At 39.5% G+C, this 17,820-nt stretch overlaps 1 protein-coding gene across 2 annotated transcripts; it reads right to left on the minus strand.

Moving 5' to 3' along the window:
- Positions 1-611: 611 nt before the first annotated feature.
- TTLL1 (TTL family tubulin polyglutamylase complex subunit L1) lies at positions 612-17,402 on the minus strand. Of its 2 annotated transcripts, XM_054281969.1 has the most exons (11): positions 17,337-17,398; positions 14,446-14,522; positions 14,003-14,135; positions 12,610-12,818; positions 11,246-11,426; positions 10,037-10,171; positions 9,761-9,869; positions 6,673-6,816; positions 4,542-4,628; positions 3,223-3,386; positions 612-1,545 (listed from the first exon to the last, which is right to left on the minus strand). In XM_054281969.1, the coding sequence occupies exons 3-11, from the start codon at positions 14,113-14,115 to the stop codon at positions 1,416-1,418; spliced, it is 1,272 nt and encodes a 423-aa protein (XP_054137944.1). In that variant the 5' UTR covers positions 14,116-14,135; positions 14,446-14,522; positions 17,337-17,398; the 3' UTR covers positions 612-1,415. The 2 variants fall into 2 exon arrangements, with proteins under 2 accessions (XP_054137944.1, XP_054137945.1); XM_054281970.1 differs by lacking the exon at positions 14,446-14,522 and having other exon boundaries at positions 17,337-17,402.
- Between the last annotated feature and the right edge of the window lie 418 nt (positions 17,403-17,820).

Here is a 17,820-nt window from a genome sequence, read left to right on the forward strand (position 1 = left end):
CTGTGTAAGGGTATTGGTCAGCCCAGCCCACACCTGCCCTTCCTCCCCAACACAAGCTGCTCTGGCCAGACTGTGTTCAGCTGTCCTGGAGACCATGGTTTGCTGCCCTCTTCTAGGAGGATCTTCCAAAACAGATGAAGTGGTGCAGTTGCAGGTGGTCTGGTTTAGATGTTCAAGAAACTAAAAACCCTGGGAGAGTTAAACTTTACGAAAAAGAAAAAAAAAAAAGGAAGAAGGGGGAGGGAGGGAGGGAGGGAGGGAGGGAGGGAGGGAGAGAGGAGAATAAACCCAACCAATGCATGTACCATTTATAAATAACCACCCAATATCTTGTTTGAAGTCAAGTGGAAGCAACAGCCAATCACAGACCCCACTAGTTTATTCATATGCTTTGCTGTTAGAAGACTGAAATATCCATTTTTATCTTTTGCTCCTAAGTTTTGGTAGCTAAGTTTTGCATCTTAGTTTTGGTAGCCAATCATCACAACTGTTAACATAGCTACCAGAAATAGACTGCCATGTGCAACAACATCTCTGTAAATTAAATATACAAAAATATACAGATATTTGGCTTATATACATAAGCCAATATGTATATATGTAGGCATAAATACACTGAGAGTTTCTGGTGTAAAAATTTATCATCAGCTTCAAGCAATGAAATTTGTCACAGTATCTTTGTTCTCTCTGTTTTTCACAGACATGCACTATCTCTAAATAAAAATTAATGGCTAGTGAAACAGTCCATCAATATACCATTGAAATACTTCCTCAGTCCATAAAACTTCCTACTTTTAGAGAGTTAGGAGCTCAGAACACTTAAAGGAAATAAAACCCCCCAACCCTCAGCATATAAGAACTTGCTTTTCAATTTTTTAATACTGGTTATAAATCAATAGCTGTATTAACTGGCAACAGCCTCAAGTACATGTACTGCTATTTTTTTCTAGTTGCTTTTCTTTTTCTACAAGAATATGAACCCTCACTATGAAAAAATTAATGTTTACCACCATCATCCTTTTATAGAATCCACAGCTCATTTATTATAGGCAGGAAGGGATAGGCTACTAGAGGAAATAAATACTATCCAGAACAGCAAGGAGTTTCTTTCAGAATATGCATTTGAGTTGCCACTTTATAAATAAAGTTCTTGATCATTATTGAGAATTCGTTTATACAAATCATATAAACAGAACTGTATATACATACACACTCTATATCTATTGTAATAATTATCAGGTCAGTATAGGTCTAGTACAGTTCCTGGGTTTTGAGCGTTTGTTTCACTTTTCAAAGGCTGTTTTGTCTTCATTAGTATTTCCTACATGCATTGTAGCAAAACATAGGAATCTGTTCCAAAACCTCAAGTTATTCTTGATGTCCTCCTACCAAGAGTGCAGCTGTTTTTTCTGTCATCACTTCCAGGTGGTCAGGACAGGCTTTCCTGAATCTCTTGCGCGGCTTCCTTTGACCCCCGTGGGCTGCCCAGGACGGCCCCGCAGGTCGCGGTCAGTCCCGTCGCTCTGCGCCATCTCTTCATCGTATCTGCAGGACAGGAAACCCCTTCAGTGCCTCGTGCTGCTACACAAACAGCTCTGGGCCCTGTACACTCTACTTCTACATTCTATTCTGCTTGCTGTCTAGAACTGGAGTTTGATACAAGCTGCTCTGCATACGGCTTCATGCAGGCATAGCATGACATGCAGCTATGAGTCTATGAATCTATAATTTTACAATACAGATCATCCTGAAATATCTTCAGCGCCAGTTTGAAGGAAACAAGTCATCTGGCAGCTTTAGTTAAAACTCCCAAGCTTATGAAATTTTGTGCTAGTGAAGTTCCCCATGTACTTCTGCAGGTCTGTGGTTAAGCACAACATGAGCCTGCAGCCAGTTCAAATAACTCCTGAGCTATTGCTTCAAAGGGAGGATTGTTAGTTGCAGTGTTAAAACTCCCCTGTTGCATCACAAAGAGAGAAGGGAAAGAATGAGCTGAACTAAGCAGCCATGTGATCATACAAAATGCATCTAATAATATGTATTTGTAATACTTAAGCACAATGATGAGTGGTTCTGTAGATATCTACATCCATTATAGCCTCAGATAACCTCAGCATAAACTGACATTTCAACTGCTATGCAAATTCCAAGCAGAATTTGGTTATAAATATGTAATTGTAACTAACAGAAGACAATACTAAAGAATTTTGTAGGAAAATCATAAAATATACTTAGTTACACTGTTTTATAGGTATTCATATAGGTATTCATAGGAACCATATAGAGATATTGAATATATAGGTATATGAATATATAGGTGTATATCTATATCTATATCTATATCTATATCTATATCTATCTTTATATTCATATATAGGTATATGAATATAGGTATTCATATCTACCATGTGTACAACATTTATTAAATCTTAAATCCTAATTCAGACCACTTATATTTAACTGCTTTTACTAGTATAGAGAAAAAGTATTTAAGATGAGCAAGAACTAGTGGATCAGCTGTGTACATAAAGGGCATTCCTGACATACTGAGCGACTGCACCACTAATGCTAAGAGAAACTATCCAAACATTTTCTCAAAAAAGATAAGAAACTGTGTCAGCAATATGGTATTCAAATCAGTGTTCTTCTGCATGAAACCAATCCATCCTAGATAAATCTTACAGACATTCCAATATAAAAATCTCAGTTTCCTTCATTTCTCTCCTTATAATACCGATCGAGGAAATTAAAAAATATCTGACAATTCTATGATTTATTATTACGTTCATTATTCACAGGACTCAAGAGGCATTATTTCCATGAACTGAGAGAAAATTTGCATCAAATAACTTTTAAACCAGAACCAACTATTTAAACTGTTTAAGTACCATGTATATATTAGCCTCCATAAAATTAAAGTTCTGCACATGTAGAAGGCAAACATTCTCTTTGCTTCTGTCCCTCAGTTCTAGCTGCTAGAAGCTCAGAAGGTGCAAGCAGGAGCTTACCAGGCAACATTGTCTCTGGACATGAGGCAAGGGAACTCTGTTTTAATGCACTCTCACCTCCAATGCAGCTCCAAAGAAATGAAGTGGTACTTTGTGCCCATTTTTCATATCAAGAATGAACTTTACTTTATCTTTTTGGTCTACATTACACATCAAAAAAAAGTGAGGTGAAAGAAAAACATTGGCCTTTCTATGAAACATTGATAAAACTTACAAGACTTCATAATTGCCCAGAACCTCTTTTGGGGGAGATTTATTCCATTTGCAGTCAGGAATTTCCCCGTTAGGCACAGCAATGTTAAGCGTGTCATTAATAAGATTATACTTCAAGATGCGATCATTAGCGGTGCTGGAAGTAAGAGAAGGGGAAGCATTAACCTACAAAAGGGAAAAAAACCCAGTCAGTATCAGTTTTTGGAGTGTTCTCCAAACAGCATGTGTGATGTCTGTGTGTGCCATACGGGAAATTGAGCCTTGGTGGCTCAAACCACATCTTTCAGTTCCTCAGGCACTGGAAGGAATTCCCCACTGGGCATTTTTCGTTTTACTTAGACAGGAAAGTACCACCAGTTAAGTGTCTGCAGTGTCAGCCTGAAGATTTCTGTTGAGGTGAGATTCACCAGGGTCAATCAGACAAGACAATTTTTATTTCGTTTTCTGTTTACATGGTTACAGACCCCATACATTTGAGTCCTTAAAATCTGCCCAGTTTACATGAGCCACTGTTGCCCACAGAAATCTGTGGCTCTCTTCTGGTAAACAACTTTTCTCTAAGTTCTTACCTGAGTTCTCCTGTTATACTGTGAGCTGGAGAGTGCTCTCTATTCAAAGCACTACATTGTATCTTGTTTTAATTAAACCCAACATATTCATCTAACATATCTTTGTTCCACACTTATTTTGGAGAAGTAGTATCAGAGCAATAAACAGAATTTTTTTTTATGAAGCTCACTTCAAATTAGATTGAGAAGGAGGAGGGATGGATAAAATTTATATTCAACATACAGAGCTAAAGTATATAAATGAAAGAGAAATTTATGTAAAAAATAAAAAAGCTTTCCAAATATCCTAATTATACTTTGTATGCCCCTTTTGTTTCCTCTTAATCTGTAACATTAAGGCCATGACACCATTTAAAAATTAAATTTGATATTTTGCTCCATCAAGTCAATGCCCATTTTTCAGGTACTGATCCAGTATTAAACAGGGCTGCTAACATTCAGACTGCCTCTGAAGTGCAGTTGCATGGATGCACTGGATTTAGAAACCAAAACAGAAAGCCACAAACAAATAGAAACACCAAAAAAAAAATGAAAGAAAAGCCCATGGTAGCTTGGTCATCACATGAACTATGTCACTTTCCAGTGTTTTTCTTAATCCACTTACCCGATAAGCAAAAAATACTATCTAAAAAGAGGAAAGACTACATTGAAATCTACTTAGTTTTATTCTGTGAAATGAGAAGGAAGTTTTTTATAGAACTTTATAGAAGGAAGGAACTTTTATAGAAGGAAGTATTTTATAGAACTTTACCTCAATTAGCCAGGGTTTAAGCTTGTCATCAATGATAATGTCATATCCATAACACTCAAAGCAGTGTTTATCATTATTCATTACAGGCTGGGGAAAAAGAAAAGGCAGTAGTATGTATTAAAATCTACTCTTCAGTAAGTAACCCAATTACCTACTTTCTTTGCTAGAAATCACATGTAATGACATTATGAATCTTCTACAACACTTTTCAGTATTGTAACTCAAATATAAGCTTGCTAACTAGTAGGTTCAGCATTGCCTCTTTTTCTGAGGGTGGATGTAAATATTTCAATACTAATGATTGCACTGATGCCAAGTATTGAGTTATGTTAATTTTCCATTATGTTTCCATAGTGAAAATAAGTGGGTTTATACTTTGCAAAAGTAATAACTATATTTAAAGCCTGCATGCATCAGAAGAAAACAGAAAATTTGAAAATTTACAGCTTCATATAATTGTGAATTCTTTAAACTTTAGAAAAGCAATTCAAAGACATTTCTTTTATTCTGCTGCTGTAACTATACAGAAATTTTAGGTCAAACAATTACAAAATACATTTAAAAATTTTAATTACTCAAGGTAAATATAACCCTAAAGCCAAGAGAGAGCAGGAATCAAGTTTGCTTAGATGCACATCCCCTAGAGAACCAGGAGCTTTCCAGCATCTGCATTATGCATTATATATGCATTATATAAACATTTGCAGTATGCACGGTATAATACTTTCTTCTACGTGAAGCTCATTAGATCTTTTAGAGAAAACTTTGTGAAGGTTTCTGAGATGTTTTCCCCATAACTAATAATGAAGCTTTTCATTTCTTCAGGGACTGAAAGAGGGGAGGAGGAACAAGAATCTAATTACATGTGCCATTGTCAGAAGGACAGAGGAACAACAGATTTCATGCTCCATAATTTTTACCACTTCTCCTCTTCTAAGGTTCTGCTATCATTTGATTATGTCCCTTTTCTTCCCCCAAGCACCTTCAGAAATGACGCACAGCAGAGGCCAGGTTAAGGCATGCTTCCCCAGCTCCCACTGATCCTAGCTGCACGACCTTGTCCCTGTTTCTCGTGCTGATTCTGGTGTTCATCTGCTCCTTCCATGACTCAGCTTATTCCCCTGGCAGAACACCAAGCCATCAATAAAGCAAGGTAGTAATTGTCAGTGCACAAGTGAGCTGATTCAGCTCTAAATGGTGCCAGGACCAACCCAAAAGAGAGGACAAGACAATGTACTTGGGACCAGGAGAGTCCTTGGCAACTCAGTTACCCCAGCTGACTCCCAGAGTGGTACCTACCCTGTAATGTGATCACAGAATATTACCCCAGCACTAGAAAGTCACTCAAGCAGAGAACTGGATGCTGCTGCTTTTTTTTTTTTTTTAATAAATTCATGATAACTCTGTGACATATGCATAAAAGTAGTTATGTAACTCTGATGAACTAATAGCCTTAGGTTTGCTTTGATAAACTGTCCTCCAGAGGTTTTTTTTCTTTGACACATTTGTTATTGCTGGAATGACGTCACACATTTTGGCAGAACTTAATACTATTCACAAGGGCAGTATCAAGTCATATTAAATAGTTCACAAATCCCTCAAGGAAAGAGATTTATTCACTCCTGCAAATATCCACAGACAGCTCAACCCACTCACCCACCCAAGATTCAGTTCCCTCATCTCAAGAGATATCAAGAAATCAAGAGATAAGAGAGCTGCAGAAAACAGCATCAACACCATCACTCAAAGAGTAGAAAAGAGATGCAGGGTTTGAATGGCAAGCTCACTTCCATGGTTATGGGAAGCCTGCAGCTGGAATGGTTTTGGGAAGCCTGCAGCTGGAATGGTTATGGGAAGCCTGCAGCTGGAATGGCTTTGGGAAGGCTGCAGCTGGAATGGTTATGGGAAGCTGCAGCTGGAATGGCTTTGGGAAGGCTGCAGCTGGAATGGTTATGGGAAGCCTGCAGCTGGAATGGTTATGGGAAGCCTGCAGTTGGAATGGTTTTGGGAAGCCTGCAGCAGGAATGGCGTTGGGAAGCCTGCAGCAGGAATGGCTTTGGGAAGGGGAAGCCTGCAGCAGGAATGGTTTTGGGAAGCCTGCAGCAGGAATGCTATCGCTGGCAGCACTCACCGCAACCGCCTTCAGGGACTGCACAATGATCCAGTGGATTTCATCAAATAATTTGTTGGTGACTTCCTTCCCACGGGTGCTCTCCAGGTAGAGGCGTAAGTTACTCACTGTCCACTTGCCTCCATGGATATGGTTGTAATCATCCTGAAGAGTTAAGGAGTTCACTCAGTCTAAGATTTCAAAGTTGTTCAGCAGGTTTTTTTCTCATCCCCACAAAAAGTCCCCTTATATTTACAAGTACTGCTCTAAAAACAAACCTGGCTAATTGCTCTTGCAGCTTCATGAACACCTCAACTTTGAACTGCCCTCTACATAAACAATTGCTTTTATTATAGCTTTAATATGCTTGTATCACACATTGTAAATAAAGTAATAAATCTTTGTTAGGAGAAAAAAAACCTGGGTACTTGGACAGTTTTATAATAAAGTATGAGTTATGATTTGGAAATAGAAGTTTTAAAATGTGAAAGGAAAGAACTGAACGTTTTGCTCCTCTGGGGATAAGGAAAAAACAATTAATGAGCAACAGCAGAATTTCACTGAAGGTAACTGTTGTAAAATGCAGCACTTGCAAGTGTTTGTCTGTGTTTACTTATTTAAAGCACAACTTGTCTGTTCCCTGGTATCTTCTTAATGGTGCTACTGATAACAGCCACATTCAAGAACATAGTGAAACAACACCTGAATTGTTTTTAAAAGTTAAAATTTTCAAGTGATTCAGTACAAAACCCCACTAAGCATTACTGAAAATGAACAGGGGGAAACAGGAGGATACCTTATGTTGTCTTTTCAGAGGCTATCAAGGCTGTGCATTATTTCTCTTTAAATGGAAAGACAAGAGCAAAGTGAGGGGTGTTGATACTGATGGAAAGGCACATGTTCAGCCCTCAAGGAACTCTCAGGACAAATGCTTTGTCCCTTTATAAAGTGTTCTCCTCAGAGTATTTCTGAGAATTAATGATTGTATGCTTGCTAAATTACAAAACACAATGCATAGAGCAGAAAAAAGCTCTCAGAAGAACAAATTCTGCCGTCCTCTAGGACAAGGTCAGAGAAGCACCTGTCTTATTATTAGGCTTTCTCCTATAGCTCCCCCATTAGTAAATTTGAAGAACTGGACAGTACAAATAAAGACCTGAAACATGGTTCTCAGGATCTGCTCCATGATAAAAATGTCATGACACCAGATTCCAGCAAGGGAACAGAGATCAAAGTTTCAGCCCTCTTTGCCCTTCAGATCAAGTACTCAAATCCAAACAGATTGCAACCGGGTAGAGCTTTACATAATTACAGTTGTTTCATTAAAGACATTAAAACAAAGTGAAAATAATTATGTATAAGAATTATTGTTGTTTTGTTTGTATTACACACACAATTTCCAGGACCTCATCATACTTTTATAAATTATTGACAGCTCAAATTAGGTACAGTTTTAGAAGACTAAAGCTGTACAGTCTAAAAGCCTCCAAAGTTACAGGCACATTTAAAACAGAACAAATAGGATGGGTAGCATACATTAAACTTCCCTTCTGCCTTTCTGCAAAACTGAACAGAATCAGTAGTTTACAATTTATAAAAAGCTTTTCAAATATTCTAATAATAATTCCACATTCTTAGGCTGCTACTTCTATACTCATTTCTGTTGCCCTTTATTCTAAGTGACATCACCACCACAGTCCCTTCTCTTATCTGGGAAAAATCTTGAAGGCCATTCTTTAACTGGCAGAGAAGATGGAAGGGTGCATAATAACAAGGCAGGCAATGTACCACACACCTCACATCTTCTCTGCTAACCAGGAGTTTTTCTAAAAGTTGTATGGGACCTGCTTTCACCATAAGTAGTTCTCACTGTGCCCTGTCAAACCAAAACATGTTTGAAGCACTTCACAAATCAGCAACTGAACAATAAAATGTTTGTAGTACTGAAAAATGGCATATTTGACCACTTACCCTGGTTAAGAACTATCAACATTATCATTTACATTGTTGTTGCAGAAATATCCAGACAAAAGCAGTTCTGCTATGCTGCACATCTTATGGAACAGCAGCAGAGAAGGCATATTAAGCAAGGTTTCAATTTAAGATACATTGCATATATCTTGTGTATGAGTGCACGTGTATACCTACATTAATATAATCAGGAGCATGTGTGTGTGTGTGTCCATACATATTATTTTCCATACCATTAAAATAAAGCTTCTGGCATTAGGAAGTGCAACAATAGAGTTTTAATGACTGTACCAGAGGCATGGTTTGTAAATCACAGACATCCGCTAAAAACACCAAAGGGACAGTCATTATCAAGTCATTCCCTGAAGGAACAAGGCTTGGGAAGTGACACTTTATCCCAACTTCTGTCACCCCTGCCCCACTAACCTTCCCTCCCCACTGCTGAATTTCGGCCTGCTTTGACATAAGGAAGGGCTGTCAAAGCTCTCATGTTTCCACATGAATATCAATGGCAAATTACAGGACAGAACTGTTCTGCAGGCAGAGCTCCAGCTTTGTCCATGCAAGAGGAAGCCACCTGATGGCCAGGCAGCACTTATTTATCTCAAGTTTGCAACTGCACATTGCCTTTGTTTCCCACAGAAGGAAGGCAGGGGCAGGAGGCTGGGGAAACACTGGAAGAAGCTGGAAAATCCTGTGATGAATAAGTGCTGGAAAGAAGAAATTGAACTAACTGCCAGAGAGAGAGAGAGAGGGAAGGGGAAATGAAGATGGGGATATTAAATCACTATTTATAAAGTACATAACCACATGATCCAAGCTCATAAATTTCATTGTTCAGTTCATAAGTGAGTATGTTGCCTTTTAAATTAAAGGAGACCCCTGCTCTCAACTACTGTGAGTCAATACTGAAAATATCACACCAATTACAGAGCTGCAACTCATTTTCTTGACTTCTGATTTGTGGTTTCCTAAAATGTCTACATTCTAAAATGTATTTATTTGTAAGTGCAAGGTGAAGTATTTTAATTGCAAGATGATGAGTAGTATGACAAAACCTTTTGATTCCAAGTTTCTGGGACAATTAAAGAAAATCAGTCTTGCTACAAAAGTGCATCTAAGAAATCAGCACACTTACCCCATGTTTCTGAATGGCAACATTTGTAAGATGTACAAACATGTTATCCAGTTCACTTGTACTTGGTGTGTATTTCACCGTGCAAAACCGACAAAACCCAAGCTTGTACCTTAAATGCAAAAAGTCATTAAAATGTGTTAAATCCCTGTTAGAAGCAAGGAAGTGAGAATCCTAGGATACCAGTTACTGGTTAAACTTCTTGTGCAACAGGCACAACATTATTTTGACTACACTGGACATTATCTCTAAACAAAATACAAAGGCAAGCAACCTTACATGTAACATCTCAGTGGACGATAGGTAGACACCAAAACATAGAGACGAAGATCAAATTTCTTTCCACCAATTAGTAAGGGATTGTTGATGTAGAGTGAAATCACATAGGCTTCTTTGGAAGACTGAGACACAAACCTGAAAGACACAAAATATGTCTCACAGTATGACATTTGCAACAATACAATCCCTGAAGTCTTTTGCTTCTTTAGAAGTGTTCTGTAAATTTCGAGTTGACTGAAATCTTGCATCTTTTGCCAAGACAGTGTTTAAAGTTGTGGAGGTTAATAATACACACTTGGCATCAGGCCTTATTTTATAAAAAAAAAAGCTGAAAATACTGTAGATATGACCAAGACCAATTACCCATTTAAACTCACACAGTAGCTGACCAAGCCATTCACAATGCAGCTCTACAAGCCAGTCTTTTTCCCTTAAAGAGAATTTAGAGCTTGGCAAACTCCAGACAAACAAAAAGAATGTAGTGCATTACCTTCATTATTCAAGGTCTTGTACTACTGGAATATTTGCATTTCTGCTTGGTGTGCAACTGCAAACCACTGTGAAAAGTTAATATAACTTTCAGATTGTGACATTCTTCAGTTTCCAATCACACAGGGGGAAAAATTCTAAAATGGTATTTGGCCAGTCACTTGGTCACAGGAAAAACCATTAGTTGTGTGATCAAAACTTCTAGTCAGAGAAAAACATAAAATTGCTAACCTATTTCACCCATTTGGAAGGAGATCATCAACATGAGGTATATTATTTTGTGTTCCAAAAGGAAAATACATTTATTTCATAGAAATGCATTCTTCTTTTGTACCAATTTAAAAAGTGATTTAATATATATTAAACAATTATTGAAATTGCTGAGGGGAAGTTTTTTCTCTTGCTTCCTGTTATTTAATACCGTGAAGCAAAACAATTTCTTTCTGTGCAAGTTTTTCTCCAACAACACTGAAAGTAATTTTGTAAAGAATATTAATTGAACAGTTCTGTGTACCTCCTCATACCAAAACAAGCTGTATTATAACCTGTTGAAGGAGGAAGCCAGATAACAACTGAGATTAAATGCAAACCTAACTATGAAATGACAAAGCAATCATAATAATAATGGCATACTTTTCCTATGCATCAGACAATCAGCATGTTGATGCAGTTCACCTAATTACAGAAAGTACAATAAAGGGTTTGGTTTCAAGAACTTACGAAGATGTTTTGCTGTCTCGAGACCATTTTTTTATTTGGGAGAGTTTGTTGATTAGAAATATTCCTTTTCCTTGAGCTTTGCCACAAGGTTTCATAATCCATGTGCTGGAGGGATTCTTTCTGAATTCTTCAACAAAGAGATTATAATCGGCAGGAAGCATAAAAGTCACAGGAACAAAATCTGAATTAGGGGGGAAAAAAGGGTGCACAATTAAAGACACTCTATCTGTTGAGGCTACTGACACTTAAAGACTAAAAAAGCAAAGTTCTGTATTTTCAGTTTTCCAGTCTGGCATGATCCATCTTCATTAAGACTCATGTTGCTTTTTATCTCATTTCCATACTAGTTTTTACTTAAACAATTGCAAAATGTTGCACAATGCTAACTTCAAAGTAATAGATTCTAATTCACGTCAATAGATTTTCTTCTTCCATTTATATGCTGTGCCATTGCAGTATTAGATACCATTTCAACAAAACAACTAAAATTTCTCAATTTCCTCGATCAGCTTCCACCATTCTTTATCATGCTCGGTGCAGGCAAAAACCCCCTTTGGCTGTGTAACTTTTATTTCCATGTAACTCCCATTATTCTTATTTATTATATCTTATTCTGAACTCCTATTATTCTTCTTTGCTCTCACACTTAGTTTTACTATGATTACTGAAACCTAAAGAAAAACATTTCTCACTTTTTGCTATTAAATTATCTTCAACTCCATTCTTGAAGACCTGCCTTCTTACATGGATGAAGTGTTTTCATTTCACTTTTCCAAGATGTAATTCAACTCCACATATCTCACTCTGTTTCACTTCAATACTTTTTAACCTCCAAACCAACTCTGCTTTCCTCATTCCTGATCTATTCTTGGTTTAGTTTTGGGGTTTGAGTTTCTTGGGCATTTTTTTTTGTCTGGTTTGCTTTTTTTTTTTTTTTAGCAGTCATTATTAGTTCCTCAACTTCTCCCAGATTTCCCTTCTGAGGTGTTTATTATTTAGTTCTGTCTAGAGCCTTCCTTCAAAAGGGTTTAGTTGTTGCTTCATTGTAATATTTTCACATAATAATTTTTCACGTTTGAATTAAAGAAACTGTAACCCTCTCTTATGTGAAGTAACAGAGCCCTTTGGTTTCACCACTAACCTAACTGCAAAGTATCTTAAACCCACAATTTTCCCTCTCCAAAACAATTTTTGAGAAACCCCAAATGAATCAAACCCAAAAGAGGAACAGAGCACTTCAAGGTAGCCACTTTAATGTCATAACACTCCAGAGGTTCAGTGCTTCACACACAAAAAATCAGGTTCTCTTCCAATTATTGACTCTCTAAGAAAAGAGCTGAATGCTGACAATAAGAACAACATACCCAAATAAATATATTTCCCATTTTCATCCTTTTCTGCAAGAGGACTTCCTTCTTTCTCAAGTTCTTTTCTGTATCTCTTGATATTCTTTACCATCAAATCTTTTCTGGTCAGTTCATAGTGGTTTGGGAAATGATTGACAATTTGGTCATCGGAGAGGCGGTAACCGGTTTCCACACTGAACACATTTCTGATTGTTTGGACGCTCATCCTGAAACCAAAGACAGACACCAAGTGATTTCTCTCAAGAAACACACTTCAGGACGACAAATCAGAGATCTTTTCCCTCCAATTTCTTCATCTTTTCTCTCTCTTGTTTCTCTTTATAGTCAATATTTTGCTGCAGTGACAATCCAACATATCCTGAAGTTCTATCAACAAAGCAAATGAAATCCTGCTGAAGGTTTAATCAGTCCCTCCACTACCACTGAAATTGGTGCAGGAAGTGAGGACAGAAAGATGACAAGTGGGTCCTGCTGGACTCTGGCTTGTTGACAGGTCAATCCCCAGAAGGGCCTAAAAATGACTGAAGTGCACCCAAATGCCACAGAATCCTCTTTCTAAATCTGTTACTTCACACTCTTGAAACTCACCTTTCCTCATCAGAAAAACCACAAACCCAACCTCTTATTGACTGCCTTGCTACTTGGATTACGAAAGGAATTCAAACATATGACTTGAAAACTGGTTAAGAGATCTTGCTAAAAGCACCTGAGTCGTTGAGTTATATACCAGATGAAAGTGCTGCAGTGACAGAGTCATTAAATCAGTTATCAACTACACTTTTCACAGAAGATAAGAGCAGGGACATAAATCAAAGAATTTTCCATATTAGATGTCTCAATGCAAAAATTTAAGAATATTTTCTGAATCTGCTACATTATCATTTCAGAAAGAAAAAAAAAGGAACCCAAAACAATACAACACAGCAATTTCCATGAGTGTTTCCCCACTCTCCCAACTGCATTCCAAAAGCATGAGCAGATTCCTGCCCATTTAGATTCCTGTCCATTTAAATAAGTGGTTCACAAAGGGTACATTTGGCAGCACAAACTGCCATTCTGATGCATTTGAAAGGAACATCACAAATTGTTTCATTTATTTAAAGAGCACTGTTTCTGCCCATTAATAGATTACGGCATTCTAGGACAGCATTTCATGGGCTTATATTAGACAAACATCAAATGCAAAGATAATTTACTCTCCTCCTTTTACCACAATCTTGGTCTAATTTCTCATTCACTCTCAGTATTGAAATGTTGAATAGTTAGCCTGAATATGAATTATTATCATGAAGAGAAGGAAAGTACAGTTTATTACAGAAATTTGGACTCTAGTAACAGGGCAAGCCTCCATAACATTGATAAAAGAAACTGGGAATTGTAGCATACTTACCAATAAAAATTCCAGTCTTCATTTTCTGCCACCTGAATCCATCCTCTTTTTTCAAAGTTGTTTATTAGAACAGATTTTTCTATGTCAGTTACCCACTTTACTTTTCCTGCCATTATCCCAAAGTGGAATCAACCTGTTCATACAGAAAATTTTAAAGTTGAAAATAGGGGAGGATCCAGGGAAGTAAAAGCAGAAGAAAAGTGGCACCTAGAAAACACTTCCACATAAGTATTATTAGCTTAAAACACAAGGGAAAGAGCACCTAGGCTCAGACTGAAACCCTGCACTTCTCAGCTGGAGAACTGCACACAAGGACACTGGTTACAGGGAGGGTTTTCACACTCCCCATCTTTTATAAATAGGCACAAAACCTTCCCTTAAATATACTACTGACAGAACCCCCCTATTCTACATTGAGTAATGTTTAAAGAACCAATACAGACCTTGCATTGTTTCTAACTTAGGAACACATATTTTTGGTTTCTTTTGAAGCAGGAAGTTCATCTGGATCACATGGTGCCTGTAGAATAAAAACCCATGATTCCAAGAGAAATCCCTTACATGCTCTATCAACAATCAAGACTTGTAGTACCTCAGGGGAAGGAACTGAAGTTACTGACCTTGCAACTGGTATCATTAAACCCTTACAGGATGATTTCCCTAAATGTTAGGCTGTTAGAAGAGTGCTTCAAACTGCAGTTCAGCTCCTGACACCAGATGTCACTTTCTACATTAGATCTCTCACTGGCCCAGCTCAGCCTTTTGTTAGGATCACTGACCATTCTGGCAGGAAGGGACCCCAGCAAGTCTCCTGGTCCAGCCTCCTGCTCAGTGCAGGGTTAGCTACGAGGTGTGGACAGTTTGCTCAGAGCTTTACCCCTTTATGCTTTGAAAAGCCCCAGAGACACAGCACAGCTTCTCTGGGCATCCCATCCCACTTCCTCACTAAACTAATGGGGCTAGGGGGTGGTTCTCCCTATATTTTTATTATTTTCCCTATATTTGTTATTATTACTTACATTACTTTCCCAAGAACAAAACTCACCGTGCAAAGGAGTGGGGGGGAGCTGGGTTATCACACATCCACAAGCAACACCATCTACTGCCCCTTTTACACACAACTTTCCATTGAAAAGGAAATTAAAACATAAAAGCACCTCTACTAAATGTAGTAATGTAATTAATGAATGTTAATTCAATTTCATAATAATGCCATTTCTGCAAGTAACATGTTGGACTGGAATGCAAGGGGTCTTCATTTTCCAGGACTAGACATGGGAATGTACATTTGCCACCAAGCTCAGGCCCCTATTGTTTCTTTCTATAATCCCACACAGACTATTTATCCTGTCAAATCCTACAAAGCCAAAATGTTTACTAACAAACTGCAATTTGAGAAAGTTTAGGACACATGTATTTTTATTCATGTTGGTAAGCAATCTGAAATCAGGCTTAGATAGAACAGAGTATACAAAGGCTCAGGGTCTGTCTTCCTGCGTGTAGACCTTAGTTCTACAAGGTCATGATCTTTCTCTGGGCCTTCCAGATATTACCAGAACAAAAGCAAATGAAACAATTAATTTATTTGCACTGAAGTTGGCGTAACCCATCATCAGTGACTCAGTAATACCACACAGCACCTTGTTGTGGTTTTAAAAGTTCTGGGATTAGTCTGCTGCGATACAATTGTCCCTTCAAAAGGAAAAGCATTAAAGGCTACAATGGTATTAACCAACCACAATGTAAACTTTTCAAAAGGCTTTAAACCAACATTCTTCACATCTCCAAGCTACCTCAAGAGGTTCACCAAAATTCAAACCTAACATTGTACCTTTTTCTCTGACTCCTTGAGCAATTCATACAGGAAGGTGAGCTGAAATTAAGCCAGAGCTAAACACTGGAGACAACTTTTACCAGAAATAAAAAAAAAAAATTACAGGAGCACAATTCTTTTCCTGTTTGGGGATCTTCGTGCCTCACCTATCCCTCCTGCTACAGAGGAATCGAAGGCAGACTGAAAATTCATCCTTGGTTTCTGGAGAATTTAATCAATCTCAGATGATGTTTAAGTGGCCTGTAAACAAAATCTTCCAATTTTGTACAAATTGATCGCCAAAACCCATAAACAAGAATGCACAACAAATATATAATTTTAATACAATTTACTTTTCTAGAGGAATCCTCTAATCTGGAAAGAGGTACTCTAGATAACTCGATGAGATTGCACAAGATAGATGCACACATTCACACATTCACATCACAAAAGATGCACACATTCAAACTTCTGGTCAGCTGAGACCCTTAGTTTACAAAACATCAAAGAAGAGCAGCATAACACAGCTATAGCCTACATATTTGTATTAAGTCAAATCCTTCACGAAACACCAGAGCTCCTACTCAAGAGACAGCAGACCTGTCACTTCTCCAGAACAGGGCCTTTCCTGCCCAGACTGCTCCCACGGGCAGCAGGGAAGCCTGGCAGCAGCCTGACCCCCATGTGAGACCTGTGGCTCTGGTACAAATTGATGAACTGAGACCCAAAAGCAGCCTGGTTGGTATCACCGCCACTCTAAGGAGCCCGTGGTGCTGATGGCAGACTTCACACCGCAAAACAGGGGTGAAGCTGCACCTCCGGCACCCGACCCAGCAACCGCTGCTTCCTTCCAACAGTACAAAATGTAACTGTGCTTCATTATTAAGTTTACTACTGGAAAATCCACTTTGGCTGTGCCATCAGAGGAGGCCAGGAGGGCCTTCTGCGAGATTCCCGAAGCGTTAGGGAGGAGAAGGAGCCCAAGACTGAAAGAGCCACACGGCTGTGTGTGCGCGGTTGTGTCTGGGGTGATGGAGGGGTGTGCATTTCTGTGTGTGCGCAGGTGTGTTTGGGGTGATGGAGGGGTGTGCATTTCTGTGTGTGCGCGGGTGTGTTTGTGTGCATGTGTGGGGTGTGTACGTGTGGGTGTCTGTGTGGATGTCTGTGTGTGGGGAAGGAACGTGTGTGTCTGTGTCTGTGTGTGTCTGTGTCTGTGTGTGTGTGTGCATGTGTGGGGTGTGTACGCGTGGGGATGTGTGTGGGTGTCCGTGTGTGTGTGTGTGTCTCTGTCTGTGTGTGTGCATGTGTGGGGAGTGTACGTGAGGGGATGTGTGTGGGGTGTGTACTTGTGGGTGTCTGTGTGTGGGGGTGTGTGTATGTGTGTGGGGTGTGTATGTAGGACAGGTACGGGGCTGTGGAAGAAGGGGATGGGACTGGGGATGTGTAGAGGCGCTGTGGGTGTGTAGGAGGGATGTCGGGGAGGGGACGGACACCCACGACCCGCCCCGGCCCCGCGCTCACCTGCCCGTGGGAGCGCGGCCGCCGCTCCCCTCAGCCCGGGCCGTCCCCGCCGGACGCCGCCATCGCCCCGCCCGTTCCGGCCACCGCCCCGGGGCGGGGCTGCGGGGCTGCGGGGCTGCCGCCGGCCATGTTGTGTGCGGGGCGGGCCGCGGAGCGTGGCGAGGCCGGGGCCGGCCCTTCCCCGAGGGACGGGAACCTGCTGCAGTCCCCGACGGGAAATCCCCGAACCCCGCCCAGCCACCTCAGGGCTTTCCCTGCTGTCTGGAGCTGTTTTAGTCTAAGCGTGTGCGACTTGGGCCTGCTCCATCCTGAGGAAACAAGTCCGTAACAAACATCAGTCCATGAGTAAATGGGGGTTTGTTAAAGGCCATCGCGTGACAAAACCTTCTCGGACGTTTCCAGAATATAAAACCCCCAGGGACACTCGCATGCCAAAGCTCAGGTCCGCATTTGAGCCTATCAGGTGCTAAAATGTTCCTCACCC

The sequence above is a fragment of the Melozone crissalis genome, unplaced genomic scaffold, assembly GCF_028551555.1.
Source record: "Melozone crissalis strain CALT ecotype California unplaced genomic scaffold, PUWL_Pcris_2 ptg000033l_1, whole genome shotgun sequence".
NCBI lineage: Eukaryota > Metazoa > Chordata > Aves > Passeriformes > Passerellidae > Melozone > Melozone crissalis.

Bases quoted from the DNA above. Each gene is read 5' to 3' on its own strand.
- TTLL1 (XM_054281970.1), bottom strand. From the start codon at position 14,115: ATGGCAGGAAAAGTAAAGTGGGTAACTGACATAGAAAAATCTGTTCTA. The intron at 10,172-11,245 runs GTAAGTTCTTGA...TGTGTCTTTCAG, and splicing joins CGAGACAGCAAAACATCTTC to GTTTGTGTCTCAGTCTTCCA. The intron at 1,546-3,222 runs GTAAGTTTTATC...CCTGTCCTGCAG, and splicing joins CTGGGCAATTATGAAGTCTT to ATACGATGAAGAGATGGCGC.